Below are 19,055 nucleotides of genomic sequence, written 5' to 3'. Positions count from 1 at the left end.
CACCTCTGCACCGTAACTGCAACATCAAAAAGGGCGGGAACCAGCGCTGTTTCCAGTCTTGCTGCTAAAAAAAACTATTTAAAACTGTCAGTCAGTCATTTTCTACCGTTTATTCTATAGTGGGACACAGGGGACCTGGTGCCAATCTCCAGCAGTCTATGGGCGAAAGGTGGGGTACACCCTCCACAGGTCGCCAGTCCATCGCAGGGCAACAGACATACAACCACGCACACACTCATTCATACACCTAAGGACAATATAGAGAGACCAATTAACCTAACAGGCATGTCTTTGGACTGTGGGAGGAAGCTGGAGTACCCGGTGAGAACCCACGCATGCACGGGAGAACATGCAAACTCCATGCAGAAAGACCCGGCCGGGAATCAAACCCAGGACCTTCTTACTGCAAGGCAACAGTGCTACCAACTGCGGCACCGTGCAACAAGATTTGTAGTTTTATTGTTATTATTTATCAATAATTTCTTAAAACGTTGTGTAATTTGCAAGAACTGTTACTGTATTTAATGCTTGTCGTTTATTGTTTAAATATTAACTAATATTGTAATAATACATTAATTAGAAATTACAACTTTTATAAACTTTGAGTTATTTTCTTGGAACATACGTTATTTTCTGTGACGTAGTCCGGCCCGGAAGTTGTGTAGTTTCTGAGCGCTAGTTAGCCTGTTAGCTATGGGTGTTTGTTTTAGAACCGGAAGCTGATTTAGCTAGTCTAAGTTGTTAGCAGCTGCAGTGAGAAGGTTTTCACCTAGCCGCCATGTTGGGGTGAATTTGCGTATTTAAACTAAAACCAGGAAGTGTTTAGCTGCGCTAGCTAGCTAGCTAGCTAGCTGTTGGTTTGTCAGCTGACTCATCACATGACTTCTAGTCTGTCCGGGTTGCACCAGAGAATCTCTTCATTTCTCCGCAGACATCCATACCAAGCTGCTGCAGGAAGATAAATGGAGAAAAAGTGAAGATTCTCCATCATGAGGGAAGAATGAGGCTGAATACCCAGTGAGGAGGAGCAGCAGCCGGGGTAAACAAGCGAGCTAAATCTGGTTTCTGCTGGTGGTGAGTCATTTACTGCTGGTTATCATTGTTCCTTTAGATCATCTGACTAAATGCCACATCAGCATTAAACATGTTTAAAATCTTCATCCAGTCCAGATAATCATAAAATCATCTGAACTGTTTCATTAGTCAACAAATTAGAGCTGTGATTGTTCTGCTTCTGTTTTTATTACAAAGCTTCTTCTAGGCTGATGACTGATGTACTTTTGGACCTCTGGAGACGGGTCTGTTTTTCAATTGCAGCTCTTCTCACTTGTGGGGTTCTTCAGGGGCCAACCTGGGGTCTTCTGCATTTCATTTGTTCTGCCTCTTGACTTGACACAGACCCCAGAAGACGAGTGGTCTCGGCTTCAGACCAGCATCTGCTGTTTCAGCATTGAAGCTGACCTCACCACCTGTTTACCTTCAGAGTGTCACCAAATGTCCAATCAGCATCTTGATAGTCCATCATGTGAGGTGCTCACTATCACTATGTGTCCATAGAAAAGTCTTAGATCATTGGCTCATGGAAAATAGGAGGAACAACAAAAGTGCATAAATACTTTTGTTCATTCAATAAATCAGTAAATATTGACCTCTAGGCAGTGCTTTGCCATGACGATTTCTTTGTAAGATGTTATGTTGCCCATCTGTAAGCCACCACACACACACACACACACACATTTTAATGTTACCGCAACCAGCAGGCGGCGATATTAGAGAGGGAGCTATTCCTTTTTACACTCAATTAGCTGCATTTGAAACTTTTCATACCAAACACAGCAGTGATTTTTATGCAGCGTTGTGTGGGGCCCTTGCCTTGCCGTCGTGGTGTGTGGTGTAAAGCGGGGTGCGGCGGGGGTGCTTGGAGTGGGGCGGTCTCCCTTTCTCCAACTTGGAATGAAGGGGTCCACCTCCTGGGTCTGGGGGCTGGTTGCCCCTCTGGGGTATCGGGGACCTGGGAGTATAGAGTATGCATGGGGAGAGTGAGTGTACGATGTCCATTGATGTTTGTCTCTTTGGTGCGTGGGTGTGAGTGTTTTATGTGTACACATGAGGGTGGGAATGTGTGATTGTGACTGTGTGTACCCGTTTTTGTGTCAGGTTGGGTCTTGGGCTGTTCCCTCGCCTGGATCAGTTTAGGCCCCCCATCAAATATGGGGCCTATTTCCTCCTCGCCACACTACCTGCCGGTGGTTGGTGTCTCAGCCCACTGGTGTACTTGTGGTTCTCGGTATCCGGGGCTGGGTGCTTTGGAGTGTGTCGGCACACTCCCGGTGGCTGCTTGCTGGGGCCTGGGCCCCCTGGCTCTCTCAGGGCTCTGCTTGGGGAGTGATGTGTCCCGGGGTCTCGGGTCTCTGGGTCCATGGATGGATCTGCTGTGGGCTTGTTGCTGCAGCTCCCTGGGGCTTCAACACTGTGGCTGCTGGGTGGCTCCGCTGGGGCGGTCCCCGCGATGGTTCTTCTGGTGTTCCGGTGCTCTGGGGGGGCCTTGTATACACAAGTGCGCTCACACTTACAACCACAGGTGTTTAGATTCAGGTGATAACTGATACAGAAATGTTCTATATTGAGCCGTATTTACCACTAAATACATCTTGTATTGATAAGTATTGTGCACTTTTTGGTAAAAAAGCTGGTAATATGAACGTTTCTGCAGGTGCAGAAGCAGTCTTCTTGTCTTGTATTCTCTTCATCCTTCTTTCTCTCCTCTGTTCTATTCTCCTCTCAGCTTTTCCTTTTTGTCCACCTTTCTCTCTTTCTTGATTCTATCTTTTCTTTTTCCGTCTCTGTCTTCATTGCATTTGAAATAATCCCAAAGCAGTTTCTAATAAAGTTTCTTTTATAAATATCAAACGGAGCATAATAGCGTTAGCCGTAATGCTCCACTTGTGAAAGTAAATCTGTTGGGCTTCTTGGCTTCTTCTTGGCACTCAGACAACAGAGTGATACTCTGCCGGACAGAACACGTCATAAAAAGAAAAACAGAAAATGGGTTGGAAGCCAAAAGTTGGTCTTGGCTTTTTTAATTTGCTGTAAAAGTAAACTTGACACTGAGAAGATTTTAGATGTTTGCTTGAGTCCCATAATTAACATTTCTCACATACAAACCCACCTTTTCTGAACTTTCTGTCTTCTACAAGGACCTTTCCTAATTTGGGCGTTGAAGAGATCTTTGAAAATGGGTCCAGATGGGAAGAAGCTGCTGAACATCATCATCCTCGGCTTTGGCTTCATGTTCATGTTCACTGCTTTTCAGACATGTGGAAACATAGAGGTGGGTTGATTACCTGGTACTTGTCCTGGGTTAGCAGCTGATTGTCCAAGTCAGTGTGTTTGTCTTTACACCGTGTTTGTGTCTGCAGCAAACTGTTATCAAGAGCTTCAACAGCACCGAGTTTCATGGGAGCGGCTACACGAGGTAAGCTGCTGGGATAGGAGGGGTCAGGGAGGGTCAGGTGACTGAAAGGGGGTTCAGTCATGGCTAACGGTTTCCAGTCTCTGTAGGAAACACGTAACAAAAATGGATCGATGTGCAGAATCGCATGCATTTACTTTCCTGGATAAGTATGGAAACAATTTAGTATTTTCAGATTTCATTTCACATTACAATGTCTAAAGCGTGCATCCATCCATCCGTCCAATAATGAAATGAAAATGTGAGTGATGTACTGACTTTTGTGAGGTGGTGTATGTTCCAATGCCAAAGCGAAGCCATATTTGCAGCTTCAGTTTTCAGATTATTGTGCAGATTGATCAGATACATATCGGCTCATTACTGCGAGCTTTTTTAGCTTTAAACACTAACCCAGTTTAACTCCAGTCCAGACTGGTCCTCTGGGTTCAGATGGGCCCAGTCTCATCAGAACAGATGAAGTTGGGGAGAGTCCAGATGAAATCACTCCATCAGATCAGATGTTGTGAGATCTTTGTCTCCTTCTGTTAGCAAAGGTTCCCTCTAAAGAGAAGCTGCAGCATCATCACTACATCCAAACAGCCTCAGCAGGAAACTGCTGCTGAGAACATTACAGCTGAAGAACAGACTTCTGGAGCATCAAGAACTTCAAGGGTGTCTCCTCCTGTAGAGAAACTGTGTTGGTGAGGAGGAGACCTTTGGAAAATAAGGGCAGCAAAGGAACCTCAAGAAAACCATGAAGGACAGACTGAAGGTCTGCAGGAGGAACCAGGATGGAGAGCAGAAGACTGGAGTAAAGTTCTTTTCTCTGATGAATCCTCCTGATTGTTTGGACCATCTGGAGAAGAAAAGTTGAGAGCTACCATGAGCTCTATGTGGTACCAACGGTGAAACATCCTCCTAGTTCTACTGCAACAACTCTGCCATGGATGAAGAATGGCTTCAAAACATTCTCCAGGAGCAACTTCTTAAGAAGATGGCGATACGAAGGATCAACACTGGAAATATTCACGTCACATGCCTGGAAACGTTGCTGTTTAAAGCTTTAGAAACATATGCAATGTTTTCTTGTTCTTCAGCAGACAGAGAAACGTGTAAAACATCTAAAATGAACCAAATAAACAGGGAACTTCATTTACTATGTTAATTATTTTGCTGCATATCTGCAAACCACCATGTTAACCTGGAGCAGAAGTTTCACCCTGAGCATGATGGGACAGGATTGATTGTTGGGCAAACCCAGATTCATAAGAGAAATACATTGAAGGTCTTTAGTAGGTTTTCCACTGTGGATGTGAGTGCATCTGCATCTACTAATGTGGGTGACTTAACCATGGCTGTAATCACATTAGTTGCCAAGTTTTAGCTGAACATGTGAAGGACAACCAGACGCCTTTATTCTGACATCTGAACATCTGATCACTCTGACAGCATGGCCATCATTTATGGTGTTTTCTCTGCATCCAACCTGGTGTCCCCCTCTGTGGTGACAGTCATCGGACCCCAGGTCTCCATGTTCCTCAGTGGTATTTTATACAGGTATGTTTACTCTTAGTGACTCACCTGAAAGTTCTCGCGTAGAACCAGACGCCTGATGAGTCTTTGCATAATTTTCCCTAGCGGTTACATCGCCATGTTCATCCACCCGTTCACCTGGAGCTTCTACACAGCGTCTGTGTTGGTCGGCATCGCCGCTGCAGGTACAGAGACTCGATTGAACATCATTTCTACTTGTTTGTTCTTGCTGGTGCTAATATTTTGACTGCTGGTCTCCAGTTCTGTGGACTGCTCAGGGAAACGTGTTGGCCATCAACTCCAGCGACGGCACCATCGGCAGAAACAGCGGCATATTCTGGTCGCTGCTGCAGTTCAGGTAAACCTGCAATGCCTGAAACTCACTAAATACCTTCATAAGGAAATGATTACACTGAACAAGTCAAGCATTAACATTACTGAGAAATCCAGGAGAAAACTCCGTCGTCTCCTTACCAGAAACTACAGGACCCTCAAGTAAAGTATTCACACCCCCTGAACATTTTCACATTCAGTCTTGTTCCAACAAACAAATGTCTCTGTGTTTTATTTGGGCTTCATGTGGCAGATCATCACAAAGTGGAGCAGAAGTGTGAGGTGGAACAAAAAGATTTCTGTGCAGCATTCAGCTTCCTTTCCTCTGATACCCCCAAATAAAGCCCAGTCCATCCCATTCCCTGCAGGAGGCTCTTGGTCAGATGACACAGCTGGACTCTGGTCACTGAGTGTAGCTGCAGATGTTCTGTTTCTGGCCTCAGAGGTTCCTTAGAGAACATTAGAGACCAAGGAACACAACACACTGGTCAGAGAGAAAGGTCTGCAGGGTTAGGTTCTAAAACAATGTCCCAAGCTTTGAACATTTCCCAGACATCTGTTCAATCCATCTTCTGAACACGAGAGGATGGACCAACTGCAGACCTACCAAGACATGGACGTCCACCTTAACTGACAGGCTGGGCAAGAAGAGCATTAATCAGAGAAACAGCCAAGAGGGTCATTGGTAGCTCTGGGGGAGCTGCAGAGATCCACAGCTCAGGTCAGAGAATCTGTTGACTGGACAACTATTAGTCATGGTCTCAATAAATGTGACCTTTTATGGAGAAGTGAGGTGAAGAGCAGAAGAAGTACTGTCTGCAATTTGCCACAAGCCATGTTGGACACACCCAATCCAACACTGGTTAATCCAACCAAGAACCTGTGAAAACAGATGTTCTCAGATGTTCTCTATCCAATCTGAATGAGCTTGAGATGTTTTACCAAGAAGAATTCAGCGTTTAGATGTTCAAAGTTGGTGGAGACAAACCTTTAGCAGGTCCAGCCGCAGAGTTCTGACTCAAGGGGCTCAATACTAATGCACACTTTTATTAGTAATAAATGATGTAAACCATGGATCATTGCCCTTCCTCTTCAAAGTTCTGATCTACTGTATGTTGCTCTGTTTCATAAACTCACAATAAAAAATAAATTCAAGCTTGTCACTGTAGGGGTGTGAATACTTTTGTTAGTCACAGAATGGGTGTCAGTAAAAAGCTCTTAAAATTCCCTCAAAGCTTTAGTATTTCTCTGTCTTTTGCCTACTGTTAGGGAGGCATGAGATGATGCAGGTCCACCACAAGCACCATGAGTTGATCTGAGCTGGAGATAGATGGTCTGGATATCTGTTAGGAATAAATGGATCATCTCCACACATCTTGTTAGGTTAGGAAAGGAAATGAGCACCAAGAAAAGCAAGGCAGATAAAGGTTTTGGACTAAAGTCCACCTGGAGCTCATGCCTTCTAGTTCCTCTCATGTGTGAGATCTTCTCATCTTGCAGAGGCTTCATTATCCCTCCCAGTAAACCCAGACAGGACTGTAATTTGCTGCTTTGTTTTCTTCTCCAACATCCGTTTGTTTCATGCGCTTCTCTTGTCTCTCTGCAGTTTGTTCTTTGGGAATCTCTACATTTACTGTGCCTGGCATGGACACGTCCACATCACTGGTATGAACCCAGCGGCCGTTCTCTACTCTTTGGCCACATGTTGGTGTTTCATGCAGCACTGACTCAGTTCTTCAGCTCGTTTTAACCATCTGATTCATGCTGTGTCTCAGACCACGACCGCAGGACGGTGTTCATCTCTCTCACCGTGATCAGTTTAGTCGGCTGCTTCCTCTTCTTCCTGATCCGGAAGCCTGACCCAGACTCTTCCTCTCGTTCTGAGGTGACGGAGTCTCTGCTGCAGACAGAGTCCATAGACGGGTCCACAGACAGGTGAGATTCTGATTTACTACGGATCGTGTGGATGTTTTCTACACAAAACAGGAGCAAGTCTGAACTGTCCTAAGTGCCAAGGCCCGAGCAAAGAAAGATTTAATCCTCAAATTGATCTGCAAATCACTTCTCACACTGATCTCCCAGTTCGATTTAAACGAAGTGTTGTACATCTAACATAGAAGGAGAATGACCCATGTTCATGTAAGTTACAGCCAGACCTCGTTCTCAGAGACCAGCACCGCTTGGAAGCTGCTAGTGATTCAGAGCCAGGTGACCTACTGCACTGCTCATGATACATGAGACCCTCTCCACAACACCAGCTGGGACCTGGACTCATTCTGGTCATCTTCTCTGATATCTGAAAGACTGAGGTAGCAGGTCGGGTTGAAGTCAACCTGCTGTGGCTGAAGGTCTGAGCCATTTGCCAGACACATAATGTGTTGAGCTGTCTATCGACCCGCTGAGTTCCACACAGCTGGTTTCATTTCTCAAAGCTCACATCTGTGTGAGATGCTGTGAGTGATGGAGTGGAGTGGTTCTGTGTGGCTCATTCTTACTGTTCCTTTAAAAGTCCTGAACTGTTGGAGGGATTTAAAAACTCTTTACATCTTCGCATTCTTCTGTTTTCTCATTTAAATGTTTTACATCACCAAACAAACTTTAATAAACTGAATGAATAATAAAAGTAAACCTTTAATATCTTTAAAACTGAAGCAGCACAAAGATAAAAGAACCGCTTGGTTGACATTTGACGTCCTCAAGTAACTTTTATTTTCTTTAAAATGGTGGCACCAGAAATATTTTACACCAATGTTGTTAGATTTCTGAAGAGACCATTTTCTGACCTGCCATAGTTCTAAAGAACCCAACCTGACCCATTTCCTTCAGTCCTGTTAAATGTTGGGTGTGCGTTTGAGAGGGAGCGTCTCCATCTGTTGGACACAGGAGACAGATTGGAGTCTTGTCTGTACTACACAGGGACAGTCATCATTTTGGGCAACAGGGCGCAAGCAGACAGGTGACCTTTCACCGGAAATACTGTCCTTGTTGCCTTTTCCACATTTGTCTCTGAAACCGCTGTGATATGGCTGCCACAGCAACCAAAACCTTTTTAGGGATGAAAACCTCAAATCTGAATGGAGGCGAACCTTTGAGGTGAATTTGTTGTTTATCTCTGCAGCTCATCTCCACCGGACCTCTGCTCTCAGGCTCTGGATGCTTTTGGTAAGATCTCTAAGAAACCCTCCTCTTCCTCAGCTGCTCTGCAGGTCGTTAACTTCTGGTTTGTGTTTTGCAGTTAAAGCCTGTAAAATATCGGTCACCAAGGAAATGCTGCTGCTGAGCGTCTCTATTGGATACACAGGTGGGTTTCTGAAATCTTCAAGCAATCATCTAACTTTAACAAACTGGAACCAGATTAATGGATCTGATCTTTCAGTGCTTTGGAAAAAAAGAGTGAAATAAACTGAGGGGAAAATCTGGGTTCATTTCATATTATTTTTATCAGTCTCATCTTTGGCTCTTTCTTCTTTCCAAAGTTGCTTCAGCTCAGCTCTCTGAAGGACCCAAAACTCCAGGAACATCAGGTTATGGTCCAGACGTTGACTGGACCATCGCAGTACCTTTTTTCCTTAGTTTTCTAGCTGTTCTTGTTCTGCTGCTGTGTTTGGGTCCATTGTTCTTGTTGTGCTGTTTTGGTTCTGTCCATTGTGGTCAAACATCTCTACTTGGGTCCGATCTGTCCAGAGGACATGGTCCAAGAACTATTGATCTTAATCCAGATGAACCTTTGCTAACCTATGTCCTGCAACCCTTTTTGTTTTTCTCCTTCAACTCTTCCAAACAACCAGAATGGTTCAGTGTCATGACCTTTAACCTTCAACCACGCTCCGATGCTGGGCTGAATCTGCTGGGACCTCCAGTCCAGGGAAGATTGGCAGCTGTTTCTCAGCTATGTTCATGTTTGTAAAAGAAACTTGGACGCAGGAAATATTTGTGCTGACGTTTCTTTCATAATTGATGTGATGGATCGCATGGTTCAGTCGGACCAAGTTCAGTCAGCCCTGGTCCGACTGAACCAGGTCTGAACCTGGACCTGCTGAGGAGGCTGGTATGATAAATGTTATCCACCAACCCTTTTTAAAAATATTCCAAATGATTCTGTTTTAGTTGAATTATTCAATTCAAACTGTCAGAAGGTTTGGTTTTAAACTGATTGAAGGACTTTAGATGTATTTCATACTGGTTTGAATCTGGTTTCATGCTGGTTTCAGACATGTCCTGGAGTGGCTCAGATCCTGCTTTCACACTTTCAAATAAACTCGTTGTTACTCCTTACATTCAGCTTCATGAGGTCCAGATGAGGTGGAGATCAGCTCTCTGAGTCCTGCTGCTGGAATCCTGGTTCTACCAGGTGGATGTTTGGATCTGAAGGGATTCTGGAGAACCAGATCAATCTGCGAGGATGATGATGCTGCAGCAGCACTTGAGGGGCTTGAAACGCTGAAAACCAAACTGTGTTCTCCTGCAGGTCTGGAGCTCACCTTTTACAGCGGTGTGTACGGGACATGCATCGGAGCCATGACACGCTTTGGGTCCGATGCAAAGAGTTTGATCGGAATCTCTGGAATTTGTATCGGCATCGGAGAGATCATAGGTGAGCCGCCTGTCCTCCCATTGAAGCTCTGCAGAGGGGCAGTTTGGCTCATCCAGCTCTTGTTATTTGTCACCAGGAGGGGGCGTCTTTGGGCTGCTGAATAAAAACAACCGTTTTGGGAGGAACCCTGTGGTGCTGCTGGGACTCATCACTCACTTTGTTGCGTTCTTCCTGATTTTCCTCAACATTGCCAGTGATGCTCCGCTGGCACCAGAGGGCGGGACAGATCTGAAGGCTTTCATCACACCCAGGTATGAAAACACACAGAACCTGCTCTCTGCAGGGCCTTATTCACACTTTATATTTCTGTGGTACACAGAGGCGTCGCTCCTTGCATTTACCTCTTGTTAAATCATCTTTGTGTATAAAGATTGTTCTCTGAAGACATCAAGGTAATTTCTTAGACAATTTCAACTACAACTTTAATAAAAAGTTAAAGAAAAATGTCTAAACTTCTTGTTCTGCAGCAGAATCAGAAGTCCGATACAGAAACATCTAAATGAATCAGCGAATCATTTATTTCAGCTTGTTAGAAAATGTATAAATGACTTCAGACCAATAAGCAATGTGGAGATAATTCATTTCAGTTTAGTATATTTATACAGCGTTGATTCACACTTTATCACAGATAAATCCCAGATTTGGTCGGTTCCGTCCACTTAAACCCGATCCCAGTTATCAGACAGTCCAGCCAGGCTCTGGTTATTGGTCTTGTTGGTTAAAAAGTTTCTAAGGAATAATTTCAGTAATCTCTGGGTATTATTTAACAGTATTGTTTCTACTCCACCTCATCATGCTGTGTTGCTTTCTGATGATGACTGCACCACATTTCTTCATCACTTTGTGAATAAGGTCGTGAACCCTGAGTTCATCTCCTCATGTTGACGGTCCTCAGAGCCAGGAGTCATTTACTTGTTTTTTTAAAATCACACTTGATGTTTTTGACACATTTACTGGAAAACTGAAACCGACATCTTGCTCCTTGGACACATTAGCTCCTCCATCTTAGCTGGGAGTCTCACCAGCTTTGGTCCTTCGTTGTCGTGGATCATCAACAGCTCTCTAACCTGTCTAAAACACGCTGAGATACCTCCATTACTAGAGAAACCTAATCTTGACAGCAGCTTTCTTGGTAATTATCGGCTGATTTCATAACGGCCTTTTCTTGGTAAACGTTCAGTAGAAGGTTGGTTCAGAGCTCTGCTATGTAAGCTACTGATTTGTGACCCTTTGCAGTCTGGCAGCTCTGAGTCAGCTCTTTGAGGGTCTATGATGTTCCCCTAATGGCTTCTGATCCGTAATAATTCTACATGATCTGAGTGGAGCCTTAGGTACCGTGGACCAAAACATTTTCCTCAGTAGGCGGAGGGTTTGAGCTGATAGCGCTGGTTCTGCACTAGATGCACTGGTTTTCTTCTCATTCATTTGGAAGGACTTTCTCTGTCTGTTCACTTCTGAGATTGCCTCTCTAACCTGGGGGTTCTACAGAGGTCGGTTGTGGGTCCATTAGTATTTGCTTATTGCATGCTTCCTTTAGCTGCCGTCATTCAGTCTTTTGATGGCGTTTTCTACCCTTCATGTCGGCGGCCAGTAGACCAGAAGATCTTTAAAATGTCTCACACCAACAGTCAGTCTAATCTGCTCCCACTGCTGCTGTTGTCTTTGTTCTGAGACTCAGAACTTTCTAGATGTTCCACATCAGCTCTGTGGACTCTTCTGAAAGGCAGTTGAACCCTGTTTGGTTTAAACGGGTTTTCTGCTGAAGGTTTTTTATTTTATCACCATTTAATCGTTATTTTCGTGGATTTCTGTCCAGCGCTTAGTGAAAGTTCTGTGTGTGAAAGGCTCCAAATGGGTAACTTTACTTACGTCTTCATGATCTACTGGCATGGAGGACATCAGCCAGAGGTTCTGCTGAGGTGTTCAGGAAACCCAGCTTGCTTTGATAGCAGCCTTCACGTCATCTGGATTGTTGGTTCTGGTGGCTCTCATCTTCCTCTTGAACTATAGATTCTCTGTGGGATTCTGGTCAGCCCAGTTTGCTGGTGTTACCATGGTGAGGGAGCAGGTATTGGTACCTTTGGCAGTGTGGGCCGGTACCAAGCCATGCTAGAAAATGAATTTAGCATCTCCATAAGGCTTGTCAGCAGAAGGAAGCATGAAGTGCTCTACAATGTCCTGGTAGATGCCTGTGGAACTGTTCAGTTCTGGTTCTCCCCAGCCCAGGCTAGATGGTTCTGACATTATCTCTGGTTCAGAAGTGGGTCAGACAGTTGCAGTTCATGTACTGGATACGTCTGCGTGTGGAGGATCTTGACGTTCTGACTCCCAGCTGATGTCCTATCCCAGTGAATCTCACCAGAACTCTTCAGTGGACCTTGATCCACAATCCTCTCAAGACTGCAGCTCATCCTGCTGCCTAGAAGGTGTCAGTCACTGTCACCTGGACAACCTTCAGTCAGCATTCTTCTCCATGATTTTGAAGACCATAACGTGTCCATGAAAGAAAATCTCTGTATTAAAACAGTTTTTATTGGTCTGCTGTGTGAAGAAACGCACAAAAACTGAACCTAAACCCATACATCACACTCTAAGCAAAAGTGGTGAGAAGACCTTCATCGTGACTGTAGGTTGAACTAATGATCTTCTACTCCAGACTGGGCTTCTGAAATCATCCACATGAGGCGACTACAAACCTGCTGCTTAGATGGAGATGCATACATCTCTGCATCATCTTCTAAGGTAAAGCTGGGTGATCTGGACGTGTTCCTGCCTCTTCTCCTGCTAGGAACATGTAAGACCTTGAAGGAGAACTCTGGCTCCAGATGGTGACATTTCTGAAAATAGAAACAAGAAAAGCTTTGAAAGAATTAGAAAGATCCAGTCTTGGTAGGACTTGTCCCAACCTCTCCTTTTGACCTCAGTCAGTCATCAAAGAGATGAAGAATGGAGAGGACAATGATGGACTGACCAGCTGACGCTCAGAACCAACACGTTTCATTAACCAAGATGTTCGTCATATTCATGGGAAGGAGGAGACTGTGGACCTGGAGGACTTCCTCTCATTTGCTCATTTCTTTTCCAAACATGTTTAAGGTTTAATTTTCAGAGAAGCAAAGAAGTTAAATCTTTAATAAGCTGAAGATCATCTGAATGTTCTCCATGTTTCTACCTTAGAACGAAGTTCTAACTTCATGATTCAATCTTATTTATAATAAATTCCTCTGAGTCGGTTTGTTTGACTGAAGCTGATTGATTTTTATTCCAAAATAAAATGTAGTGAATCTGTTAAGGGTCCAGTTTGTAGGAGGCTTATCTGCTCTTCATGCTTCCTGCATAGAAGCATGAAGAGGAGAAGATGTGGTGGCTTTCCTGAGACATTATCTCCATCCTTTGATTAACATTGGGCTGGAATGCAGAACCAGTTAAGAGATAAACAGCTGCAGTATGCTGCTCCATGTGGACTGGATCTGTAATGAAAGCCTGATGATCTCAGTGTGTCAGGAAACCCTCCCTGTGTGACGCCACAACGTTAGGATGATGATGATGATGATGATCAGGCTCTTTGCTGCTTCTTCATCTTATCTTTCTGGTGAATTTATGTTCGACGGTTATGATGAGCTCGTTCCTTTCTGTTCCCAGTGTCGGGGTGGCGTTGCTCTGCAGCTTCCTGCTCGGACTGGGAGACAGCTGCTTCAACACGCAGCTCCTGAGCATCGTCGGCTTCATGTTCCGCGACAACAGCGCCCCTGCCTTCGCCGTCTTCAAGTTCATCCAGGTGCTGAGTCCAGAGAAAGTCCGAAACTCTGGGTAAAAGCTGAGTTCTGACTAACATGTTGCTGTCACTCTTCTCTGCAGTCCATCATGGCCGCCGTGGCCTTCTTCTACAGTAACTACCTGCTTCTCCACTGGCAGCTGCTTATCCTCGTCATCGTTGGCTTTTTGGGATCCATCTCATTTTTCGCAGCCGAGACGGTCGCCGAGTCCAAAAAGAGGGACTCGGACTACGACAGCATCTGAAGCAGGACGTGTTTGGCTTCGTCAGCTGGAGAACCATCTGACCAGAACTCCAGGTGATCGATGCTGAGGTTTGGGTTCCACCGAGAGGCTCGGTTTGTTGCTGGAGGTAGAAACTCATCTTTATCTGAAATATGGAGTCAATCAGAAGGACAGACTGTCATCTCCATTCTTTACTGCCTGGTTTCACTCTTTAAATCTGACTTTATTACACTTTGCTTGTTGGTGGAGGAAAAATATGGGACACTAGAATAAAAGATGATGGTATGTGATAATGGAGCTGCTCCAGACACAGTGACCCACTGGACTTACTTCTTGTTCAGCTGCTCTGGCTGAATGTTCTGGCTTCATTCTGGAGAAAAAGGCCAGGATCCTCCTGGATGCTCCTCTGATTAATGCAGTCCTCCCCAGCTTGTCAGTCTAGGTCAGAGGTCGAGGGCCGGTGTCCTTCAACCTTTACGTGTGTCCGAAGCCTGATCAAGTGACTGAATCACCTTCTCATGCACACAGCTCCTACTGAGTGCTTCTAATGATGTGATACAGGTGTGTTGGACTATGGAAACATCTAAAGGTTGCAGAACACCGGCCCTCGAGGACTGGAGTTTGACACCTGCACTCTAGGTGGACCTCCATGTCCTGGTAGGTCTGCAGTTGGTCCATCCTGTCTCCATGTTCAGATGATGGTTTGAACAGAGCGCTGGGAGATGTTCAACGCCTGGGATGTTGTTGTAGAACCTGACCCAGCTTTAAATGCAACCAGAACTAAACAGAACAGCTGCAGCTAGACCCAGATGAAATGGCAACTGGACTCTGGTTAGGTTAGGTATCGTTAGGCTGAACGGGACTTTATTCAGATCCTGAATATAAAAACACGCCACACTTTTTAGATTTTTATTAGTAAAAAATGTTACATTATGTCAACAGCCTTGAATCCTTTTCCTTCCTCCTCAGAGGTTCTGCTCTACCCCGTGCTGTTCTGCCTTCCCTGAAGTCTGTGTTTGGACCGGGACAAAATGTTCAGGGGTGTAAATACTTTAGCAAGGCTCCATATCACAGGAAGTCTGACTGAAGAGCAAAGGGGACCGGATCAGAACTTTTGGGCAGGAAGTTTTGTCTTTAACGACCCAAAATCAGGTTATTCCAACCATGATTCAAAACAAACAGAACCCATCAGAACCCAAGCCTGAACATTTTATACTCTCCAGCTGTGCATGTCTGGCTTGTTTTTACAAACATTTCTTTTCTGGTTTGTTGGGAAGTGAAATCTAGAAGAAAGTCAAACTTCTCGGAACCCAGCAGCCTTCAGCAGAACCCATCTCATGGTGGATTTTCTGTTAGATTTCTATGGGACCATAAATCTGCTTCAGCTGCTTCCTGCAGCAGCTTTAGACCTAGTCGATCCTGATTCTGACTCTGCGCTCCATTAACAGTCCTGTGACCGGCTCTGGTTCTTGTGTCTGATTGTCCAGCAGGGGAGACATTAGGGGGACAGAGACACAGTGAGATGGTCGGTTAGACGATCCATCTGCTGAACATTAGAGACAACAAACAGTTTTATTTCTGCTGGAACAACATTCAGAAGGTGATTGGATTAAATACTAACCCTAATTCTTTATATGACCGGAACCGGGTCCATTTAAACATAATAATGATTAAAAGTGAAACGGCAGACAGAACTCGTTCTAAAACACTCCAGCTCCATAAATAACCCTGCTAAATTGGTTCTGTTCAGCCTGAGCAGATCCAACATGTGAATCTCCACAGGTCTCCTGAGCTCTGAGTCTGGCAAATATTATCCTGCGATGCTGGTTGAGTCCGAAGTAAACAAAGAAACATTTGTTTAGTGAATAGAACCAGTCTGATCCAAAAGAGACAGAACAATAAACCCATCTGATTGGGACATCAGATGATGGATCATGAACTTCATCTTTAATTTTCACCCATTTAAATCTGCTGATGGAACCACTGGAAATCCCTGATTATCCATCAAAGTGAGAACATTTCATATGTAGCTGCAGATGTTTAACCTCTGACCCCACCAGACCAGAACTTTGGTTCCTGCTGCCTCCTTCCTGTGATCTTCTCAGCAGGTAAATGCAGCTCAGTAGGGATTAAGAATGGACACGGATTAGGAGAGTTTTTCCATGGAAGCGGTTCTAGTCTTAGAGAAGGTTCTGTGCTGAACCTGGATCTGAGCGTTGACAGGTTTGACTAAAAAAGAAAGGGCAGCAAAGAAGCGGGTCGGTTCTCCAGAGGCTGCATGAAGACACCAGATTCTGATCTTCTCCTCCAGTTAATGCTTCATCATTTCCACCGTTCTGATTTCTAAACCCAGTTTCAGACATTGCAGAGTGTCGGCAAAGCCCTTTAGTTCAGGTCAGTTCAGTTTAGCCCAGTTCAGTCAGATCCAGTTCAGCTGGATTCAGGTCAGTTTAGTCCAGTTAAGTCCAGTTCATGTGTGTCCAGTTTAGTCTAGATCAGTCTGGTTCAGTCCTGCTGAATTGATCTGAAAGGGAAATTAGATTAATTGATGAAAATTATTTAATGTTGAAACTCAGTTTTGTTGTTTTATGTTCTGGATTTTGAGCCCGCCTTTAGCTCATTCCTCTGGACCAGCACAGAATGAGATAGAACTAGTTTTATGGTACCAGAACCAGTGGAAGTTGATGTTGATCCACCTGGTTGTGAAAACATCCAGATCAAATCAGGTACGTTCACTTGTCGTCTTGATGTCAACAGTTTCATCCTGGAACAACTCAAGCCAAGTTGAACTAACTGCAGAAAGGTCCATCGCTTCCAGTCCGTTTGGATCAGTGGGAATATTTGGGGTCCAGTTAGTAGCTGGTTCAGCTTTGTACATCACCTCATCAAAATGGTCAACTGGTTCTAAGCTGGGCACCGAATCCAAGTCCCAGCTGGAGGCACTTTGGTCCAGATGGAGTACCAGTCAGAAAACAAATCAAACCTGTTACTTTATTAATAAAGTCACTCAGCTGATCAACAGATTAATATTGACTTGGTTTATGTTAAATAATTTAATCTTGTTGGTTTCTCAGGACCTTTGTTGGGCTTTCTTCTCCTTCATGATGTTTAAATGCTCCACTGAGCTTCATCTGCTCCAAGCTGATCTCAGGGTTGCTTTCCTCTGATTTAATCCAGGATAATAAAGGAAATAAATGAATGATGGGAGTTTATACTTGAATGTTGGAATGCTTGTTTTAATGCCAATAAAACCTTATTTTGAACATTGAGTGTTTATCTGAATAAACCAGAAACCAAAATAAATATGGAAGAAATGAACAGAAAAGGTTTTAATTTGCTTTTTTCTGACTGCGTTTTGGAAATGGGTCAGTTTTTGTTCTTGTATCACAGACGGTTTGTTGGTGCTGGTCAACTGGAAACCAGTCTAAGAAAATGTTGTTTCAAATAACAGCTGGGTGTGGGAGACAAAACTATATTCATTTCTGTAGTGAACAATTTCAGCAATGATACAGACATTTTCTCAGATAGTATCTGCATCAAATTTAAAGAAGAAATAATAAGAACAATGTTTTTCAAATTTGACAAACTAATCAGAAAACGTTATTGATTGTAAGTGAAATAATTACTGTCTTGTAATACATTGATATATAAAACCTATTTATATTATGGTTCAGTTTCAAGCATAAAGTAATGCTTATCAATCTCTTCTTCATCTTCTAATTAAATAATAATGCCAGTTGGACCACATGTGATCTGATTTTCAAGCCATTGTTTTTGTCCTTTAATTACATATTGTAATTCTTATTGCCCCGACATTATGTGCAATCATTTAAATGTTTTACCAACACTTTTATTTTTGTTAAATCCTAAAATAAATTTGGTGTGTGTACTTTCAGCCTTCTGTCAATTATTTCGCTTACAAATGTGTCCGAACTACCGAGCCCTGCTGGCGGTGAGACGCCTCGGAGCTCCTCCGGTCCTTGGACCCCGGAAACAGTCACCACTTCTATCTAAAGACTCTTAAAGGAACGAATCTCAATCAGTTTCTAACTTTTAGCTCTTTTTAATCTAAATTAAGGCAGAGGAATGATTACAGAGATCAGCTCTGAGGCTCCTGTCTGTTAGAGGATGATGAAGAGCCTCGATAGAAGGTCACATATAGTTTTATATCTGGTTCTCCGATGTAATGGATGTTCCCTCCCTCAGTGATTATCAGTAGACTATGTGTCACCATTGTGGTGTCTATCTGGTAGGTTGTGTTGTAGCGGGTGTACATACTTAATCTAATTGTGCTGTAGCTTTCTAATCAAACCAGTTATTCCAGCTGCTTCACCATCAAACCCAGTGCCCCAGCTTCAGGTCATTTATGACAAACCTTGGGCCATTTCTCCTTGTACTGTATGTCTATGAGCTTCTTATCCTGTTGTAACAAAAGGGAAACATTAGAACTTATATGTTATTTCACTATAGTATAAAAGGGAAAAACAGCTATGAGTCATATTAATAAAGGTTATTCCTAACAAGTATTTAAGAACGGTAAATAATCGCATTAAATGTCTACACACACAAGGCAAGCTGTTCGTGGTTCGTTCAATGTGCGTCCAAAGTCAGAACAATCAGAACCGCCGACCTAACTGGGCTGCGTTTTTGGTTTGGGAAAGCAGTTGGATTTCCACAGCCACCAGAGGAGCAACCATTTCTCTCTCGAACTGATTAAAATTGAATTGATTCAAGTACTAAATGTTCCCTGAAAGATGGACGCTTCAGTTTGTGACAAACTTAACGAGTTACATTTCATCACAAGTGCAGATAAAAGTTTATTTCTAAGCTTTCATGACTTTCCAAGGTGGGTTTTCAACTTCAGGACTCGATCCAGATTTCTTTTTCTGACTAGAAACTCGGAGTTTTGAATTTTCGAGGTGAAATTAAAGCCACCGTGTTCTGGATGTATGATTCTGTGACCTTTTCCAATCATCTCTTTGCTGCACTAATTACATATTTGTGCTGCACCGCTCACTGCTACAGCTTTTACGCAACATAACTGTTGATATCAACCGTAAAATGCCGCCTTGCTCCTGCTTGTTGCTAAGCAACAGTTAATGCTGTGAGTTGTTCAACGTGGGAATGTGCTGGTAAAGCAAGGTC

At 43.8% G+C, this 19,055-nt stretch overlaps 1 protein-coding gene across 1 annotated transcript; it reads left to right on the top strand.

Moving 5' to 3' along the window:
- Nucleotides 1-643: 643 nt before the first annotated feature.
- On the top strand, nt 644-17,805 carry LOC124864497 (UNC93-like protein MFSD11). Its single transcript, XM_047359299.1, has 14 exons — nt 644-1,074; nt 3,198-3,331; nt 3,420-3,475; nt 4,901-5,008; nt 5,090-5,169; nt 5,246-5,342; nt 6,924-6,982; nt 7,093-7,252; nt 8,436-8,479; nt 8,553-8,618; nt 9,786-9,911; nt 9,988-10,162; nt 13,554-13,689; nt 13,770-17,805. The coding sequence occupies exons 2-14, from the start codon at nt 3,236-3,238 to the stop codon at nt 13,929-13,931; spliced, it is 1,365 nt and encodes a 454-aa protein (XP_047215255.1). The 5' UTR covers nt 644-1,074; nt 3,198-3,235; the 3' UTR covers nt 13,932-17,805.
- Nucleotides 17,806-19,055: the final 1,250 nt, after the last annotated feature.

The sequence above is a fragment of the Girardinichthys multiradiatus genome, chromosome Y, assembly GCF_021462225.1.
Source record: "Girardinichthys multiradiatus isolate DD_20200921_A chromosome Y, DD_fGirMul_XY1, whole genome shotgun sequence".
NCBI classification, from domain to species: Eukaryota; Metazoa; Chordata; class Actinopteri; order Cyprinodontiformes; family Goodeidae; genus Girardinichthys; species Girardinichthys multiradiatus.
Note: the sequence above shows the minus strand (reverse complement) of the source record. Positions and strands in the feature narration are given on the sequence as shown.

Excerpts from the sequence above, each read along its gene's own strand:
- LOC124864497 (XM_047359299.1), top strand. The coding sequence starts at position 3,236 with ATGGGTCCAGATGGGAAGAAGCTGCTGAACATCATCATCCTCGGCTTT. Across the intron at positions 5,170-5,245 it reads GGTCGGCATCGCCGCTGCAG|TTCTGTGGACTGCTCAGGGA; the intron begins GTACAGAGACTC and ends GCTGGTCTCCAG. Across the intron at positions 13,690-13,769 it reads CCGTCTTCAAGTTCATCCAG|TCCATCATGGCCGCCGTGGC; the intron begins GTGCTGAGTCCA and ends TCTTCTCTGCAG.